At 41.0% G+C, this 17,952-nt stretch overlaps 1 protein-coding gene across 13 annotated transcripts in view; it reads right to left on the bottom strand.

Moving 5' to 3' along the window:
- CADPS (calcium dependent secretion activator) overlaps positions 1-17,952 on the bottom strand; it is a 1,450,780-nt gene that overhangs the window by 1,149,086 nt on the left and 283,742 nt on the right. For all 13 annotated transcript variants that reach the window (XM_069206526.1, XM_069206531.1, XM_069206527.1 and 10 more), the window contains exon 2: positions 2,381-2,494. In XM_069206526.1, the coding sequence (XP_069062627.1) occupies positions 2,381-2,494 (114 nt within the window). The remainder of the gene's footprint in view (positions 1-2,380; positions 2,495-17,952) is intronic.

Here is a 17,952-nt window from a genome sequence, read left to right as displayed (position 1 = left end):
CGGCAAGGATAAGCCCCGAGCTATGTCTTACACAGAACCGATGGCCAGGTATGCCAGATACTGACAACGGGTGATACTAATCAATCTAAAGGAGTCTTGGGCTGGCCCAAAACTTAAGAAATTAGAGGATCCCACTTCTTACAGCCCAATAACCACTAAATCATGGTTAATGCAAGTTAGACAAGAAGCTGTTACTATGCAGCTACAAGATCATAAAAAAGAATGATGCGTATCTGAACACTGAGCTGTCAGGGTTTAGTCCACACAGGGGCAAATGACAGCACTGATTAATGTTCAGTTATCCATTCCGATTGTTGTAGATTCTGGGAATATCACTGTAGTCATGCTGATGGATTTGCCTGCTGCCTTCAAAAGCATTGACCACCTAGTTCTAATACGTATCATGAAGCAGGTGGAGCTGGTGTGAGGGCTGGTGCTTAATTAGGTGCAGTCTTTTCTATCTGACCAGAATGCCAGAGTTGTAGTTGGACATTATTTAGCAAACACAGTCACTGTACATTGTAGTATACTGCAAGTCTTGTGCCTAAACACTCTCTCATATAAATGTTAAGAAATGTTGGGCTCAGTTTCAAATAATGCTGGCAACACCACATTAGTGTTTTACCTTTCTAACAACCCAGTGCTTGTTAAAAAGTCTCTGATACATTTTTCATTGTTACAAAAGTCTCTGATACATTTTGCATTGTTACAAAATAGGTTAATCAATCTGGCTGAGCCTGAATCCTTAAAAAAAAATGCAGTTTTGATTGTGGGTACTAGCCTGCTGGCAACAAGAGTCATTTAAATCAAATGTTCATATTGATAAGTTTGATATACAAGTAGAGGTTAATTTGAGAACCTTAGTAGTGATGATCATTTAATTGTTCAGATAAATACCATCATTGGATCATCTAATTTCTACTCAAGGACATTATGGAAGGTACTTATTTTGCACGAAACAAGTCACAATATTATTAGTGCTGTCTCAAGATATAAACCTGATTATGGTAATGCACTACTGGTATGAACATCTAAAGATACCATTCATAAGCTACAGGTGTTACAAAATTATGTGGTAACAAGACTCATCAATCTATCCAAGACAACTCACATTTCTGCTTGTAGTCAAAGCCCAAATGTTCCAGTTGAAATACATCATTTAATATAGAAACCACTTCTTGGCACTACCCCAGATTATGTAAGACATTCCACCTTGTATTGCCCTCTCTGAGATTTGAGGATAACAAATTGCTAACCCCTCCAAATATAATAGAATAAAGATGGGTGTCACATCCTTCCCAGTGCATGCCAATAATCTTTGAAGACACTGCTGGATAGATTTAGACAGATAAATATGATACTACTATTTTGGAAAGCACTGAAGATTCAACCTTTTGAGTGATCTGGTATACTGCATCTCTTATCACAGAGGTTGCAGCCTAAGGATTTTGTTTGCTATATAGATATGTCATGATGATGATGGTGAATGAAAAGGAGCTGTTGCATCGGTTTTGTTGTCTCTGCAGACATAATGTGAGTAAGGATAGTTTGAACTAAGCACCAAATAAGGGGCTTGATTTTGCTGTTTGTCAATGAGATGGTCAAGCATGTTTTTCTCCGAAACTCGCCTCTTATAAAATATGATGTACTTTCTTTAAGATTAGATAATGGAAATTACTTTCTCCATTAATGGAAAGCTTAGATCGAGGTATTTTTCTGTCATGCTTTCTTCTTTTTCTGCAAGTGAAATGGTATCCACCATTTCTCATATGATCCCAAATACCTGATGAAGCATTCAACAGCTTCTCACTGCTTTAAAAACTAGAGCACAAGGTAAGGCTAATTAATGCTCTCAGTGAATATATTTCTGGTGCTGTTTCAACTTCTGTTTAAATCCTTACATTATTAAGAGATACCTAAATATGTTGTTAAATTTGCCCCAACTTTCAGCGAGAAAGTCAATAAACAAAGTTCATGCGTGGGTCTCATACTAGCCTTGAGGTTTCACTGTTGAAGATCAGGATATTGTCACTGGGTTAGCCTCTAATCAGCATCAGTATAAACTTTCTTGTAACACACATGACTTTGAAATGCTATGAAAGTGTTTGAGATAACCAGATAATTCATGTTTTTTTTCTCTGTCATGTGCAGACATGGGAGGAGTGCAGTCATTAACCTAAAAGGATTTTTAGGTCAGGTTTGACAATGTAATTGTTATGTACACCAGTATTATTCCACAGTTCTTTGTTTTCACACAAATACATATCAATTCCCAGGCTGTTCACTTGTAATGTTTCACATTACAATGCAAAAATCCTTTAAAGCCAGGCATACTGGCATTACCAATGCTTGTTTTGACAGACATATTGTAAAATCTTACCTCGCAATAACTTTGGACAGCATTCATAAAAGCTTCATCCGCTACAATCTGTGTCTCTCCGTTGATGAAGGCTTGGAAACGGTCCTTGACGGTCTGAAGTTGTTGTTTACTAATCTGTAAAAGAGGCAGAAGAGAAGGAAAACACAATTAGCAAATGCAGAACTCCTTAAAGAAAATAAATGTGTTTATGTAGGCCAACCTCATTTGCAACATTACATGCAATCTACTTTTTTCGGTTGTTTTATTAATAACAGGTCTTCATTCTCACTTTTACAAATCAGTTAATGAGTCTGAAACGTGTGTGAGCATGCCACCAGTCTAAGGCATAGAATAAGTAAGGATTGAAAAAGAACAGATTCGACAAGGTGATCTACACATCGTTAAAGACCCACAAAAGAACTACAATCTCAAAACAGAGAAAAGGCAGATTAGATAGATAGCTAGATAGCTAGATAGATAGCAAGCAATTGGGGGCATCCGTGATCTGTAATATTTTGCAGTCTTTTTATAACAGCAGGAACGTATTTGTCTAAGCATTCTTTTCCTTATCAAAGTCAGTACAACTTTAATTCAAAATCATTAATTTGTACTTGTCCTGGTAAAACATACAGATATTGACTGAAATGTATTCTCTTCTATGTGGTACTTTATTACAACACCAAAAGAACAGTAGAGACGCAAAATGCTAAAAAAATAAAATACATGTATCTTACAGCTGTGCATTGTTGGATTTTACTAAGGCTTTATTGATTCATTAACATATCTGAGTAGTTTGCTGTGTTTAAGCATGGTATGAACGGTCCTCACTAGAGGTGCGAACCTGCATCAGTTTTACAAAACCATTATGTGCAATTCACACACAGACTAGATTGGGAATGAGTACGTTGCACATATTCAGTTAGGAAATACGCGTAATTCACTAATTTGTTTTGTTTATAGCCTATTTAGCCAAAAACGCAATAATGTTCACCAGTGATTCTTTACCGCTGTAGAGCTTGTTGTGAGCTACAGTGGCTGGCCCGAAACAGCAAGTTGCTCCGGAAATGTAACATGCACATCCTCTGGCCAGGCTTGTGAATCATTTGGGTGCGCGCTTTTCCAGTCGAGGCCTAGTACCTCAGGACCAGTTGCCTCGGAGCCAGTCCCCACAACAGAGCCCAGCCTGCGATTTCTACAACACATTGTGCATTTTAGCACACGCATTGCAGCAGTTACCCCTTTGACCAGAGATATGTGTGGAAATTTGTTGCAAAGTGTTCGTGACTAACCAAAAAGTGAAATTAGTGGTTTTGAGCATGATTTGTGTTGTCTTTCCTTGACATTTAGTCTGACAAGCCTTTGTCGGAGTTTGCTGTATGGTTGCAAAGACCCAGCCACCATTTCAGGAAATATTTGAATATATTTGCCAAAGGACTGTCAGTGTGGTTCTCTAAAGAAGTCAGTGTACCAGCCCCATTCAGGTGGTTTGGGAATCCTATGGAAATAATTGAGGAGGAAATAAGGTGAAGCTAGCGTTTGTAGACAAGAACGTTCAGGAGATGCTCTCCACAGCGTGAAAGGTTCTGGGACAGAGGATGGTATTAGTTTTACACCGTAAGGACTGCATTAGCTTACTTGGTTGCTTGCTGCTGGAGACTCTACGCGGGTTGAGTGGTTGGAGATAGTGTTAACCTCTCAAGAGCCTTGCGCACCACCAGTAGAAAGGTGGCTCATTTGAGGTAGTAGCCCTCTCTTCCAACCACACAGGACAGCAACAGAGACCCCGCATACAGGTGATTTAAATTCCTTGGAGCCTAGACAAACTAAATGATGCTCTTTGATACCTGTGACAGCATGCCTGTCAAATGCAAGAGATATTGACTGCAGAGATGGTGAAGGCCTGCATAAAAGAGGTGTTCTAGATGCTGGACATGGGGGTGACCTAGCCTTCTAGCAGACATTGGTACAGCCTGGTGGTCCTAGAACCTACAGCTACCCCTCTCAGAGGTGCCAGTGGATTGTTGTTCTGAGTGGAATACAGGACCTAAGTTTTGTCAGTAAAACTACAGTGACACCCTAGTTCGAAGTGATGAACTCAAAAGGACAGGTGTTGCAAAATCTTTGAGTGCAGTAGCCTGATAGATTTCACTAAAACAAAGGGGGGTGACTATAAGGGATGGCTTCATTATCAACTATGTGAGAGGCTTTGTGTCTACAGCTGTATCTGGGGCAGTACCTGGTACACCTAAAGGAAATGTATGAAAAATAGGCCCAATAATCAAGGCTAAAAAGTACACGAGGTGGCGAGAATAGGTGAATTAACAAGACCATCAGGTTCACTGTCGCATTATATACCCTCTTCAAAAACATCCCAGGCCTCGCTGAGGATCTTCCCAAGCTTCACAGGTTATTAAGGGGTTTTGTAAAATGGTATGGGAGGTGGCTGCAGGGCAGCATAACCAGCCCTCGTCGAAAACTTTTTCGCAGCCCCTGCCTGAATCAAGTGAGTAAGCGTGGTGACCAAGCGAAACCTGTTACATGCACATGCACATTTCGAGGGGTTTTCCATTAATATAATTTTGGGGAAAGTGAATCCAAACGTTTATTTTACATTACATAAATATAGTAGCGAAAATGTACAGCCAGTTCTAAAAGGAGAACTAATTAAATAGACCAGTTTTCCTCTCTACCACTGCACCCTGGAGGACCACTTCAGTGAGTAATCTGTGTGCGTTTCAGAAAATTATGCTCCTAATAGAACAGTGGGTGCACACCAGGAACACATATTAGTGTCACTGGATAAGCAGAGCCTATTTGATGCATCGTCCCGCTGGAAGCAAAGTTAAACAGCCATCCAACACCAGTAGCACTAACATCAGGTTAGTAAGTGCTCAGGATGCGAGTGCGTTGCTCGTGGCACTAGAACAGATGCAGGTTATGTATTACCCTCGGGTTACTTATTTAATGTGCCCAATGCAGCAGTACATAAAGCACCCATACCAGTTACACATATATCATCATCATCATCATATAACTTTATTTCGGTAAGTAAAAAAAAAAACATTAAAGTACAATACACAACAAAGAGAAAGAGAGCTTCTTAAAAGCCGGGGGGTACTAAAAAAGTAAAATAAAAACACAGTTAAAAAGGACAAAACAAGTTAAAAACAAACAACAACAAAATAAACAGTCAGATAAACATCGCTTAATATATTGAAAGGCTGTACTCAATAAGGAAACTAGTTCCATAAAGCAGCACTAGTTAAAAATATAATACACCAATGTCTATATCCTGAGGAGCAATCACACATCCAATTTGATAAATATACATAATTAAATCTAAAAATTAATTCCCAATCTTACTCCTTAAAATTGCTAATCTCGAATGTCAGAATAATACAATTTTTTTTAACCATTAATAAAACTATCTGGGTGGATGAATCTCATTTTAAAATTCTCACGACATAAAATGAGGGATCAGTTCCATAGATCTATAAATAATCCATAATAAACCGAACCAAAGTCTATGTCCTATACAACAAAGACTACAATCATACATCCGGCATTAAGTAAATATACATAGGTAAAACTAAACAGTAACTACACAGTTTTGTTCCTTAAAACTGCTAATCTCAACCGCCAGATTGACTCAAGAAATCTTGCCACTGGTAGAGCTATCTGGATGGACGGGTCGCATTTTTAAATTCTCTCAGCGTGGAGACGGGATCTAACCCCTAATTGTTTGCAAAGCGGAATGAGCCAAAGTGCTCTTTGTTTATGATACGCTTGACAGTGGAAGAAAACATGAGAAACAGTTTCTTCACTTTTACAACCCATCGGGCAGTGTTTAGATCTATTATTTGAGCTGGACCATTTATACGTAAAACAGCACAGAGGGAGAGACCCGATCCTAAACCTAATAAAAAGGGCACGAGCAAATGGAGATAACTTTGCGTCCAGAAAGGGCTCAAATTCATAATGGCATTTAACAAGTAAAAAATTGTCGGACATAGACAATGGCATAGAACTAACAAATTGTCCAACCTAAACATTATGCCAAAAAGCATCATATATCACACGCGCAGGGAGAAATACCACAGGCAGCAGAGGTCTTCTTGGCTCATGCCTTAGAGCTGGCCTTCAGGTAATGGACATCGTGCAGGGACAGCAGAGCTAAGTTCCAAGCTTCACAGATCTTCCAGCCTTATGTGTTCAGTTTCAACATATTATGGCTCTTTTGTCTGCTAGAAAAGTAATCGCCAGTTTAAAAGTACTTTACAGGCTCCCTGCTGTGGCAGAGCAGTTAACCCTCATGCTACAGAAACCTTAAAGGCTCAAACACTTGATAGTATGGTAATCATACACACATCTATACACACATTTTACAGGCTCATGCCACTGCCAGTAGAGCAAACGTTCAGCGATTCTACAGATTAGAACACCTTACAGCAGAGCTGTCCTTCGCTTTAGACAGCCCTTGCAGGCCAAGGCTTATAACAACTGGGCAACTCCTTTGTAAACGAAAAGCTGATGACTGTTAACACATTTCCAGTAGTTGTAACGGGTAGTTAGTATGTCTAGCAACCACAACTTGCAACATTAGAGTCAGGTTGAAGACTGAACAGGATATCATCTATAAAGGTTTTTGCATATATCCTCACTAAAAACGTTGCATGTAGTTTTTGGTAGAGTTGTACAAGCCTCTCTCACACCAGTGTGATAAGAAGGAACGCATGGAGCAGCTGTGCCGGACTTGTAATATGCAGAACGTGCAATGCATGGACATAAACAGTACATGGTTTCCACGCAGGACTGGCAGTGACAAGACTGAAATGCAGGCATCTCCCGCACACACAGAAACTGAACACAAACATTAAAGGCAAATGAGAGCAAGCTTTCTTGGAAGATCAGAGCTTGCTCAGTCGGTAGGACCATCTTGCCATACACAAAGAATCAACGTTGTGCATCTCTTACAAAAGCGAAGATGTTCTGACTGCACACTAACATGGCCACATTATCAAGGGGGCAGTGAAACGCTGTGTAGGTGGGCAGGGTCCAGTTTGCTCAAGTTTTAAGACATTCTTAGCTTTAGCTATTCGGCAAGTGGAAGTGTGCGTGGCACCAATGTGTAATTCATACAAATGCCAAATTCTGATCTCTACATTTTGACCTGTACAAAAAGCACACACTCATGCCAGACATGCCTGTTAAGTGGAAGTGTGCCTGGCACCAATGTGTAATTCATACAAATGCCAAATTCTGATCGCTACATTTTGACCTGTATATATAAAGCACACCCTCATGCCAGACATGCCTGTTTCCCCTGGAATGAGATGCGAAAGCCACATACTCATGCTTGTTTCCACAGTGTTCTCAGCAACGGTCTAGTATGGGCCTGTATGAGGACATGTCTTTCTCCTTCTCCCCCTAAACTTACTGAGGACATGCAGAATCCAGGTGCATCTAAACAAGACACCCTATGTGTATTGAAAGAAAGGAATATGTTTCAGATGGACTGGGCAGGAAGCTCAGTGTGGATAAGTCCTCGTCCATCAGACCACTGTGCAGTCCATTCTATGTGTGACAGCATGGCAGTTTAGCACAAGATACTGCATTATCACACACTCAGCTGACTAGCACACACATAGTGTGAGCATGGACAGGGATGAGGAGCTGGAACTCTGTGTGAGTTTAGACTCTCTGTGTACAGAGTGCAGGCATTGGGAGGGGTAAGCAGTAGTTAGGGCCACTGCATAGTCTCCCTGATGTCTCATTCATATTGTGCCACTTTTAGGTCTTGTCTGAAGACAGCTTTTTGCTCTAAAAAAACTTCTTCTGGACTATACCAAAATCTTATAGTGGACTTACAACCTAGCCACTGCTCACCATTGCTCTGATTTCTTGTCACTCTCATTTGCTTGCTTTTTATTTGATAGCTTTCCTTCTTCTTCCCATTTTGTCCCTCCCCTGAAGCATAGCCTCTATATCATAATTTTGGTTGGATGGCTTGTGCCTTCCTCGCATTGAGGGAACTATGTTTCTTTTTTCAGCACTCCATAGGAGTGCATGTGTTTTCTGTCTGTCATGCGTGTGCAATGCCCGCACCTTCAACAAATACATGGAAGCTCTCAGTGTTGCTCCAAACCCCTCTCAGATTTGTCAGAAAAAACACAGGTATGTTTTTTCTGGGGTACAACTAAACAGCAGACTTTAAAGGTTGTTTTTGATTTATCTCCTGCATTTCACACATAGCATGAATGCACACAAAGGCATTTCTGTCAGTAGGGAAGGGACTGGCTGCTAAACTCGCACAGATGGCATTTGAGGGAGAAAGTGATCATAGTATGATGGAAATGGATCTGTCTCTTCTCCGGGAGGCCCATAAATATGTTGGGTTGCTGTAGAAGTGCAAATGCCTGGGTCATGTCTCACGTCTGAGCAAAAGAGAAAGTAAGTTAGGCCGTGGCAAGCATTGCCCTTTACATTCTTACACTTACAGAGTTTCCTGAGACAAAATTACCTGAAAAATAAAGCAGGCCATTTGTAGAGATTGGAAATATTGAATTCAATGTACAGTTTTCAAATAACTTAAGACCAGCATTGCGTTTTTTTCATTTACACTGCTTCAGCTTGGCACATGAATTATAAAGGTACTATCTAATTGCTTTGCCAGTGCTTGTTGTAATTTCTTATCCATCCCGTTAAGGGACAAAGGTTACAAGGAATCATTAATGTGACTAATAAGGTGCCAATCGTATTCCAACCAAATTAATATTAATGAAGTGGGCACTTTGCATTTCATTGCTAACAGTCCCTTTGCAAAGGCTTAGTGACACAGTTGCTGTAAATCAGCTGCCTTATTGAATATGGATTCTCGTGTGCCTGTTGTTGACCTACAGGAAGCATGCACATAAACTTGCACTGTACTAAACATCACTGAGCAGTGGGCAAAGTCAGTCGAAAACATTTACCCACAAACCAAATTCTCCCTAAATCCTGCTTAACAGATGATCTTAACAAAAACACAGTAGCCATTGACAAACTGCTTAATTAGTGTTAGTGTTTGCATAGGAGGCCTGCCATCACTTATTTTTGGTGACATCAACATCAAACATCGTCTGAGAGCAAGAGAGAGAAAGGTAGGAGAGGTAGAAGCGAAAGAGAGGGAAACAATGACCAAGGGAGAAAGAAGAATGTGAGTTTATGAGATGAAAATGCTGGATGTTTTTTTGTGAGAGGCATGAGGCGTGATAAAGAGTAATCAGCTTTGGTGTTTGGCAATACTGGCATTTGGCAGTACCCGGGGTGGGCTCATAGGATTATTTCTTTAACAAACTAAGCTCTGTTAAACAGCAACACCTGGTTAAGAAATGTATCTGATGTATGTTTTTCCCAGCTACACCTTATGACAATCAGATTTCTGAATAACACTGGAAAACATTAAGGAAACATTTAGGGCCTCGGTGTAAGCAAACTGTCTTACATCACAAACCACTCTACTTTCGTCATAAAAAGTGAGCACTGAAGAAGTAAAAAGACCTGAATGTAATAAGCACAGGACATGATCACATGCAACTACTTTTCTCTCCTGCTTCTCTCATTAAAATACCCAGGTGATCGTGCTATTACATGATACTGTAATAGATTTAGGACCTTAATTAAAAACTGGCGAACAAGATACTCCACCACGAATATGGCAGATGTCCTGTCTGTTTGATGCATTTCAAGTCCATTTGAGTCTATGGCACTTGCTGTACGATGGACGGAATATCTGCTACTTTTTGACAGAGTATCCAATCTGCCACACTGTAAATAAGGCCCTTAGTCTGGTAAGATTACTTTAAACAATTGTAAAGAATGTACCTTTCTTCTCCATCAAACCTGTTCAGCATCATTTTACTGCCTAGGTTTCTGTAGTGTGTCATGCTTCCTTGCTGGAATGCTCGTGATGCTGACCTAGGGAGATTCCACGTTCTAGTTCGTGCAGTCTCCTGAAGTCAGTTGAGCTCGGGTGTATTCCCTGATCGGACCTGTTCTTCCAGTTTCTTCTTAACAATAAATGTGTACCTCTTACTTGGCCTACAACGCGTCATCACTTCAATTTGGCGACGAGGAAGCCGGCTTCATCGAACCTTCGTTGTTTGGTCCAGTTCCTACGGATCGTTTTCTTGTTGTCCTTTTTCTCGCGTTGCTGCCTCGCCGTGTCCTGCCTCCTGACTGCCGCTGTGGGATATTGCTGTAAATATACTTGTTTTCCTTTTTCTTGTATTTTGTTTTTTTGCCTCCGGTTTTTTTTCAAGACTGCCCGGCCGTTGGAGTGGGGCGCGAGCGGAGTGCGAGCGCAGCGCAAGCATCTCTTAGCAATGGACGCAGCGCGTGCGTTTCCTGGGCATCATTCCCCCAGGAAAGCTTTCGGCGCTTCCGCTGTGCGTCTCCTTAGCAACAAACACGCTAAGGAGACTGACGCAGCGTTCGCTAGCGTCTCCCAGGAGACGGAGACGCTAGCTCTTCGAAACAAAATAATAAAAAGAGGAAAAAGGATATGCGGAGCACGGAGGCGTGATATTTTTGGACTTTATTAAAAAAAATATATAATAATAATAAGAAGAAGAAAAGAAATAAAGTAAGAAGTTGGACTTTATTGCTAAAACAAAAAAAAAGAAGTACATTGTTCTCCTATTCTCCTATTGTGAAAAAGGAAGTTCTCCTACTGTGAAGAAGGAAGAAATACAAGTACATTGTTCTCCTACTGTGAAAAAGGAAGAAATATAAGTACATTGTTCTCCTATTAAGAAGGTTTTCATCTATAAATTTTTAACAGGTCTGGGAAGGGAAGAACAAATCTCTAGTTAATTGGTATTATAAACTCACACCTTGTGTTCCTTATAATTTGCCTCGGATATGGCACAAGCCAGCTTTACAATTGTTCCTCCACAAGTATTTTGGGCCATGGGTAATCCTCCACCCATTAAATGGCAAGAATGGAAGGACTATTTTCTAAATTATTTAGGCGCTATCGACGTAGATAACAAGATGTCTGCAGAACAGAAAAAGAGGATTATTTTGCATTCTTTGGGTCCTATGGGTCTGAAAACATATATTAAAATGTCCAAAAACCCTGTAAGTTGCGATATTTGTGCTTTTAATGCTGCGATGCTTGATCTCGACAAGTATTTTGCTCCGAAAGTCAGTATGGGAATTGTCCGCCATACGTTTTTCCAAAGGAAACAAGAAAAAAATGAGATGGTGGATGATTACGTTGCAGACTTAAAGAAACTGGCCCTTGACTGTAAATTTGGGACAATTCATGACAAACTTATTAGAGATCAAGTTGTCATGCATTGCAGCAATCAATCTATTCAAGAAAGACTTCGGATAAATGGCGATTCTCCTCTGGAAGTAATTTTAGCCATAGTAAGGAAATCAGAGATCTCTGAAAGATGTTTGTCCGAATTAAAATCTACTGGAAAAAATGAGGATGGCGTTTGTAAGGTGACCAATCGCAAACCTGGAAAAACCTTACAGAACGTGGAAACTGAAAGAAGATGTTACAGATGTGATAACAAAGACCACTTAGCTCACTCCAAGTCGTGTCAAGCGTTAAAATTGAAGTGTAACAAATGTGGAGTGGTGGGTCATTTTCCAAAAGTCTGTAAAACTAAAAAGAAAATAGTTAAGTGTATATATGAAGGTGAACATTTTGTAAAATGTGACACGGAGGAAACGGATCCCAGAGGGATGGATGAGGATAAGAATTTCATCCTTAATATAATGGAGGTTAACACTAAGGAAAAACCCATATGTAACATGGAAATTGGTGGAGTACCTGTTACAATGTCTGCTGACTCTGGTTCACCATTCACAATCGTGAATGAGGATGTGTGGAATAAGTCTTTTGTGGATAAAATTGGCAAGCAGCTTGCTCCGCCGGACATTCGACCAGAAAGTTATACAGGAGAAAAAATAAACCTGTTAGGTTTTAGGTGGTTGGTATTCTCATTCAAGAACAGGAGCGCAAGAGGTAAATTATATGTGGCCAAAAAAGGGCCGTCTGTTCTAGGTTGGAAGGATCAAGGACAGTTGCAGATGATTCTGGATCCAAATGGTAAAGAAAAGGTTTTAATGGTGAACGAAGACTGCTCTTTGACCTCCTTGATGGAAACTAAATTTCCAAAAGTTTTTAATAAGTGCTTGGGGAAACTGACCGGTTTCAACCATAAAATTATATTAAAGAGGGAAGCTGTACCAAATATTCATAAAGTCAGAGCTGTACCAATTATGATCAGAGAAGAAGTTTCCAAGGAGCTGGACAAATTAATTTCAGCGGATGTGATTGAGCCAATTGAATGTTCGGAATGGCTTTCGCCTGTAGTTATAGCTCGGCGTAGTAACGGAAAAATCTGTTTAAGTGTGGACTTAAGATATTTAAATAATAACATTTTGATTGATCGGTTTCCCCTACCCAAAATTACGGAAATGGTTTCTAGTCTTGAGGGAGCTTGCTGGTTTTCTACCATTGACTTGTCATCTGCGTATCATCAGATTTCCTTATTGGAGGACTCCAAAAGACTAACAGCCTTCATCACACCCTTTGGATGCTTCCAATACAAAAGGATGCCCTTCGGTCTTGCGTCTGCAGCAGCTGTTTTTCAACGTTTTATGCACAAACTTTTTGGGAAAATCAAAGTTATGTGCTTCCAAGACGACATTTTAATTTTTGGAAAGGATAAGGGCATGCATGATGAGCGGTTGGAACATGTATTGGATGTGTTGGGTGACAAGGGGTTGACAGTGGAGCTGAGTAAGCGCAAATTTGCAAAGCGGAGTGTGGAGTATTTGGGACATGAGATAAGTGGTGAGGGTGTTAGACCTAAGGCTTCTTTGGTGAATGCTATAATTGGGGTGTCACCTCCTGTGTCTAAGGATGAAGTAGGATCTTTTTTGGGCATGGCAGAGTTTTGTGCCAAATTTATTCCGAACTTTGCCAGTAAGGTTTACAATTTAAGATCTTTGCTCAAAAAGAACTCTCCATTCATGTGGAATGAAGCATGCAACCATGTTTGAGAGTGTGAAAAGGGAGTTAAGCAAGGCTGCATGTTTGGAAAGTTTTGACCCTAAGTTGGATACCTTTGTTACCACGGATGCAAGTAATAAAGGCTTAGGTGCTGTGTTGTCTCAAAAAGATTGTAATGGTAAGGAAAAGATTATACTTTTTGCTTCCAGATCGTTATCTCCTCCAGAAGAGAAATACTCTGTTATAGAGAAGGAGGCCTTAGCCTGTGCTTGGGCTTTAGAGCATTTCCGAGCATTTGTGTGGGGAAAAGACATAACCATTTGCTGCGACCACAAACCTTTAATTAAACTTCTTACAAGTGAAGGGAGTGTACTGGCTTCGGCTAGAATCTCAAGGTTGTCTATGCGCTTAAAGGATAACATTTATCGCATTGTGTACGTACCAGGCAAGAGTAATGTAATGGCGGATTGCCTTTCTAGATTACCTAATTTGTTGGAGAGGTGTGTTGATGACCCGTGGTATGAATGGAGTGTGGCTCTTATACACGATTCTGGTAGCCCTGCACTTAATGAAGATAGTTGGAGGAAGGAAATGGAGGTAGATGCTAATTTACAGTCGGCTTTAAAATATGTTTTAGAGGGATGGCCTAAGAAGGATCTGTTACCTGAACAATGCAGAGGTTTTTGGGAGGTTAGGAACGAACTCACTGTTGTAAACAATGTTCTTTGGAGAGGTGATAGAATAATTCCTCCATCGGGTATAAGGGAAGCAATCTTAGAATTATGTCATGAGGGACATTTTGGCATCGTTAGAACTAAGTCCGTGGTTAAAGAGTTGTTTTGGTGGCCAGGAGTTGACAAATCGGTGGAAAGATTTGTCAGAACTTGTCATGTATGTTCTTCTGCTGACAAGAGTTTCTGTAACCTTAGACAACCTATGCAGCAAGCGTTCGTTCCCAGGGAACCATGGGAATATGTCGCCATCGATCTCTTAGGTCCGGTGGGTAGCTCTCAAGAGTTTGTAATAGTTCTCATTGATTTGTTCTCCAAATGGCCAGAAATTGGTATTTTAGAAAAGGCAGATACTGTAAGCGTGTTGGAGTTTTTGGATAAGGTTTTCCTTGCAGAAGGTACTCCTTCTAAATTGCTGAGTGATAATGGTGTACAGTTTATGTCGGATTCTGCAAAAAAGTATTTTCGGAGGGTGGGATTTGAACATAAAACCACATCTCTGTACAATCCCAGTGGAAATGGCACTGTAGAAAGGTTCAATAGAGTCATTAAAGGTATAATTCAGGGTGCTATGAATGGGGGAAAGGATTGGCACATTGCCATTTTTAAAGCTGTGTGGGCGTATAGGATTACTGATAACGTGACTACTGGACTCAGCCAATTCATTATTATGAGGGGAAGAAGCCCGAGAAGCAAACATAACCCTGCTTGGTTGGTTAAGACAGGCATCCAACACTGGTTAGTGGAGAGTGTAAGGGATTGTTTGGATAGGTCTCTTGAGAAATCGAAGTCTTATTATGACAAGCTCCATCATGTTAAGCCTGTTGAAATCAATGTTGGTGATTGGGTTAGAGTAAAGAAACCTTATAAAGTCAAGTAGGGTGAAAGTCAGTACTTTGATCTTGAACGTGTTATTGAAGTTTTGCATAATGCCATAAAACTGAGTGATGGTAAGGTGTGGAATCTTAAGCGCATTGTTTTACTTAGGAATGGACAGAGACCTGGGTGGGGTGAAGTCCACACTAACAGTAAGAGAGGTGAGAAGGGAAGGGCTGAACGGGCTGAATGGTTGGAAGATGAGGTCACGAGTCACGATGCCGCCCTGTCTCCACAAGTTCTTGGTGATTGTGTTTTGAATGAGGAGGAAGATGTAAGTGACTTGATTGCCGAGTCAGAGAATGGGAATATGAGTTCATCTGAGTGTGCACTTCAGTGTGACTCTGTAGAAAGGAAAAGGAAAGTGACGCCTCCTGGTTGGTTGAAGGATTACGTGTTGGGATACTTAGCTGATGTTTCTGATTTTCATGTTTAATTATTTCCTCTTTTATTTTATTTTTTTTCTTCTCTTCTTTGTTTTTTTCTTTCATGTTTTAATTTTCTTGTTGTAGGAAAAGAAGGGGGATATGTAGTGTGTCATGCTTCCTTGCTGGAATGCTCGTGATGCTGACCTAGGGAGATTCCACGTTCTAGTACGTGCAGTCTCCTGAAGTCAGTTGAGATCTGGTGTATTTCCTGATCGGACCTGTTCTTCCCGTTTCTTCTTAACAATAAATGTGTACCTCTTACTTGGCCTACAATGCGTCATCACTTCAGTTTCTGATTTAATATGTTAGTGAATATGCTGTACATTTGCCAGTCCACATAGATAATTTAAATAGGTAGAGGACAATTACTTATTTTGCCTCAATCTGGAACTAGCCTGCATGAGAATTCCCTTTCAAATATTAGAACATGCATAAAAATGTTGTGAATTTACTACCCAATTATCTTAGTTAGAGACTAGACAATAAAGCAGGAAAGTGCCATTTATGCATGGCCACCCCCACGTTGTATTTCTCCAATGCTGATGGTTTTTACTTTTAACCCTCTTATAAGTGAATGATAAGAGGCACCAGTGGTACCCAGGGAATGGGAGTTAGGGGAAAGGGGAGCACTGATTTTGTGCAGACTGCAGGAGCAGTGCAAACTGTCCAAACTCGACTTTGCCCTCACCATGAGTGGCAAGGGTACAGCACTATTTTTATTAAATGTAAGTCTTCCTTAAGGTAGGCCTCCTGAGCTTAGGAGGCAGGATGCATTATATTAAAAGTGTTGAGATCTAAGTGCAAGCGTATATATCCCTATTGTAGCCTCTTCCATTAAGGGCTGCAACAAGTGTTCAGGAGGCCATAGGATAACACGGGCTGCCACCTGGGCACTCCGGCATTGCCAACTCCATTATGGTCCCACAGAAAGGTGTCATATTTGTCTCATCAAATCCAACTTGTTCCCATGTCAGATTTGATGTGACATGCACCTAGGTGTCTATCTAAGAGGTTAGCCACTTGGTTGCCCCAGCCTTTCCTGTGCCCTGGCTGACAGACTGCAACTTCTGCCACCAATACCTGGAGGTATGAACACTGCCGGGAGGCAGAAACAAAGGCCTGACTGGGTAGAAGGTGCCACTTCCCTGCCTGACAGAATGGCTAGTGAAGTGGAATATAAGAGAAGTAGGATTCAAAGGCCAACCCCAAACCCTAGGCACTTTGCAACCCAGGCACGCAGAAAAATTAGGTAGTCAGGAGATGTACACCCCCAGAAGGATAGCCACACCCCTATGGTGGGCACCAGGTCTGTACAGCCATGGATGTGTCCCGCAATTGTTAAAAGTGAAAGAAAAGAGGCTTCTCTGTAGAAAAGGTGCTACACTCCTCCGGAAGTGGTCACCTCAGGGGCAGATTAGCCGCTGGGGATAGCAGCACATTGGCTACTAGCACCCACACCTCTAACTTCCCTGAATCTAGGATTTATGGGGCTTCCCTGGCACCAGAAGCTCAACAAAGGATGAAAAAGAAACCCTAATCTGCAACCTCAGGACCTGCCCGAAGGAAAAGGCACCAAAGACTGTACCTGTCGCAACCACCCTGTAACTGAAAGACTGCGACTCATCCTGGACCAGAGCACAAAAGATTGCCCAAACATAAATGGTCTAGTGCATTGTGAAAAATGCAGTCTGACCTCCAGCAAGTCTCAGGTGGCTACTTCATTCCTCCAGACTCAAGGATATCAAAGTAACCAAAGGCTGAGTTTGCAGTTTCCAAGGCTGGTTGGTGGTCAGTACGTTACCCCTGCCTTTGTACAACACTGTGCCTTGAGGAAATCCTGCATCATTTTCAACCCATTGCACCAGTGGCCCAGTTTTTAAGAATTTGCATCCCCTTCCTCACCAGCACCATCTAAGTGAAAAATCTAGCACCCACGGCTCCAGCCTTCATCACCAGGAACAGCCAGGACTAGTCTGCACCCTGGCCCTATGGGCTCTACGAGCCAGGTAAAAATCAACTGACTGTTTGAGCCTGGTCCTGGGACCCACCTCACCTTAACACCCAGTGGTTTTCACTAAACTCGACCTGCAAGTTATTGGTTGTCACTGGTACATTTTTCCATTGACCACAGTGTTAAGGTTTTGCAAGAGTGAACTGCACTGATTTATTTTTCCTTTAAAAATCCATAACTCTGGATGTCCTCATCCGATTGTCTTCATTTTGGTGTCTAAAACTACATAAAAATCTGCTTCCTTTTTATATATTTGTGTTGCATTTCTTTTGAGTCGTGTCAATTACTTATCGTCCATTTTAGCACTCTGAAATGCTCAACACATGTTCCTCTAGTAAAGCCTGACTGCTCTGTGCCACAATACTAGGACTGGGCAAGGGATTTATTAGTGTGAATCCAAAGACCCATTTGAGGTAACATGAAGGTATTGCATACTGAAGCCTAACTAGCTCCATTGCATAATGTCCCACTTTCCTATAGCTACACAATCAGAAAATAAGTTTTTTCAGCTGTTTATCTCTTCACAAAGCAGT

The sequence above is a fragment of the Pleurodeles waltl genome, chromosome 9 (assembly GCF_031143425.1).
Source record: "Pleurodeles waltl isolate 20211129_DDA chromosome 9, aPleWal1.hap1.20221129, whole genome shotgun sequence".
NCBI classification, from domain to species: domain Eukaryota; kingdom Metazoa; phylum Chordata; class Amphibia; order Caudata; family Salamandridae; genus Pleurodeles; species Pleurodeles waltl.
Note: the sequence above shows the minus strand (reverse complement) of the source record. Positions and strands in the feature narration are given on the sequence as shown.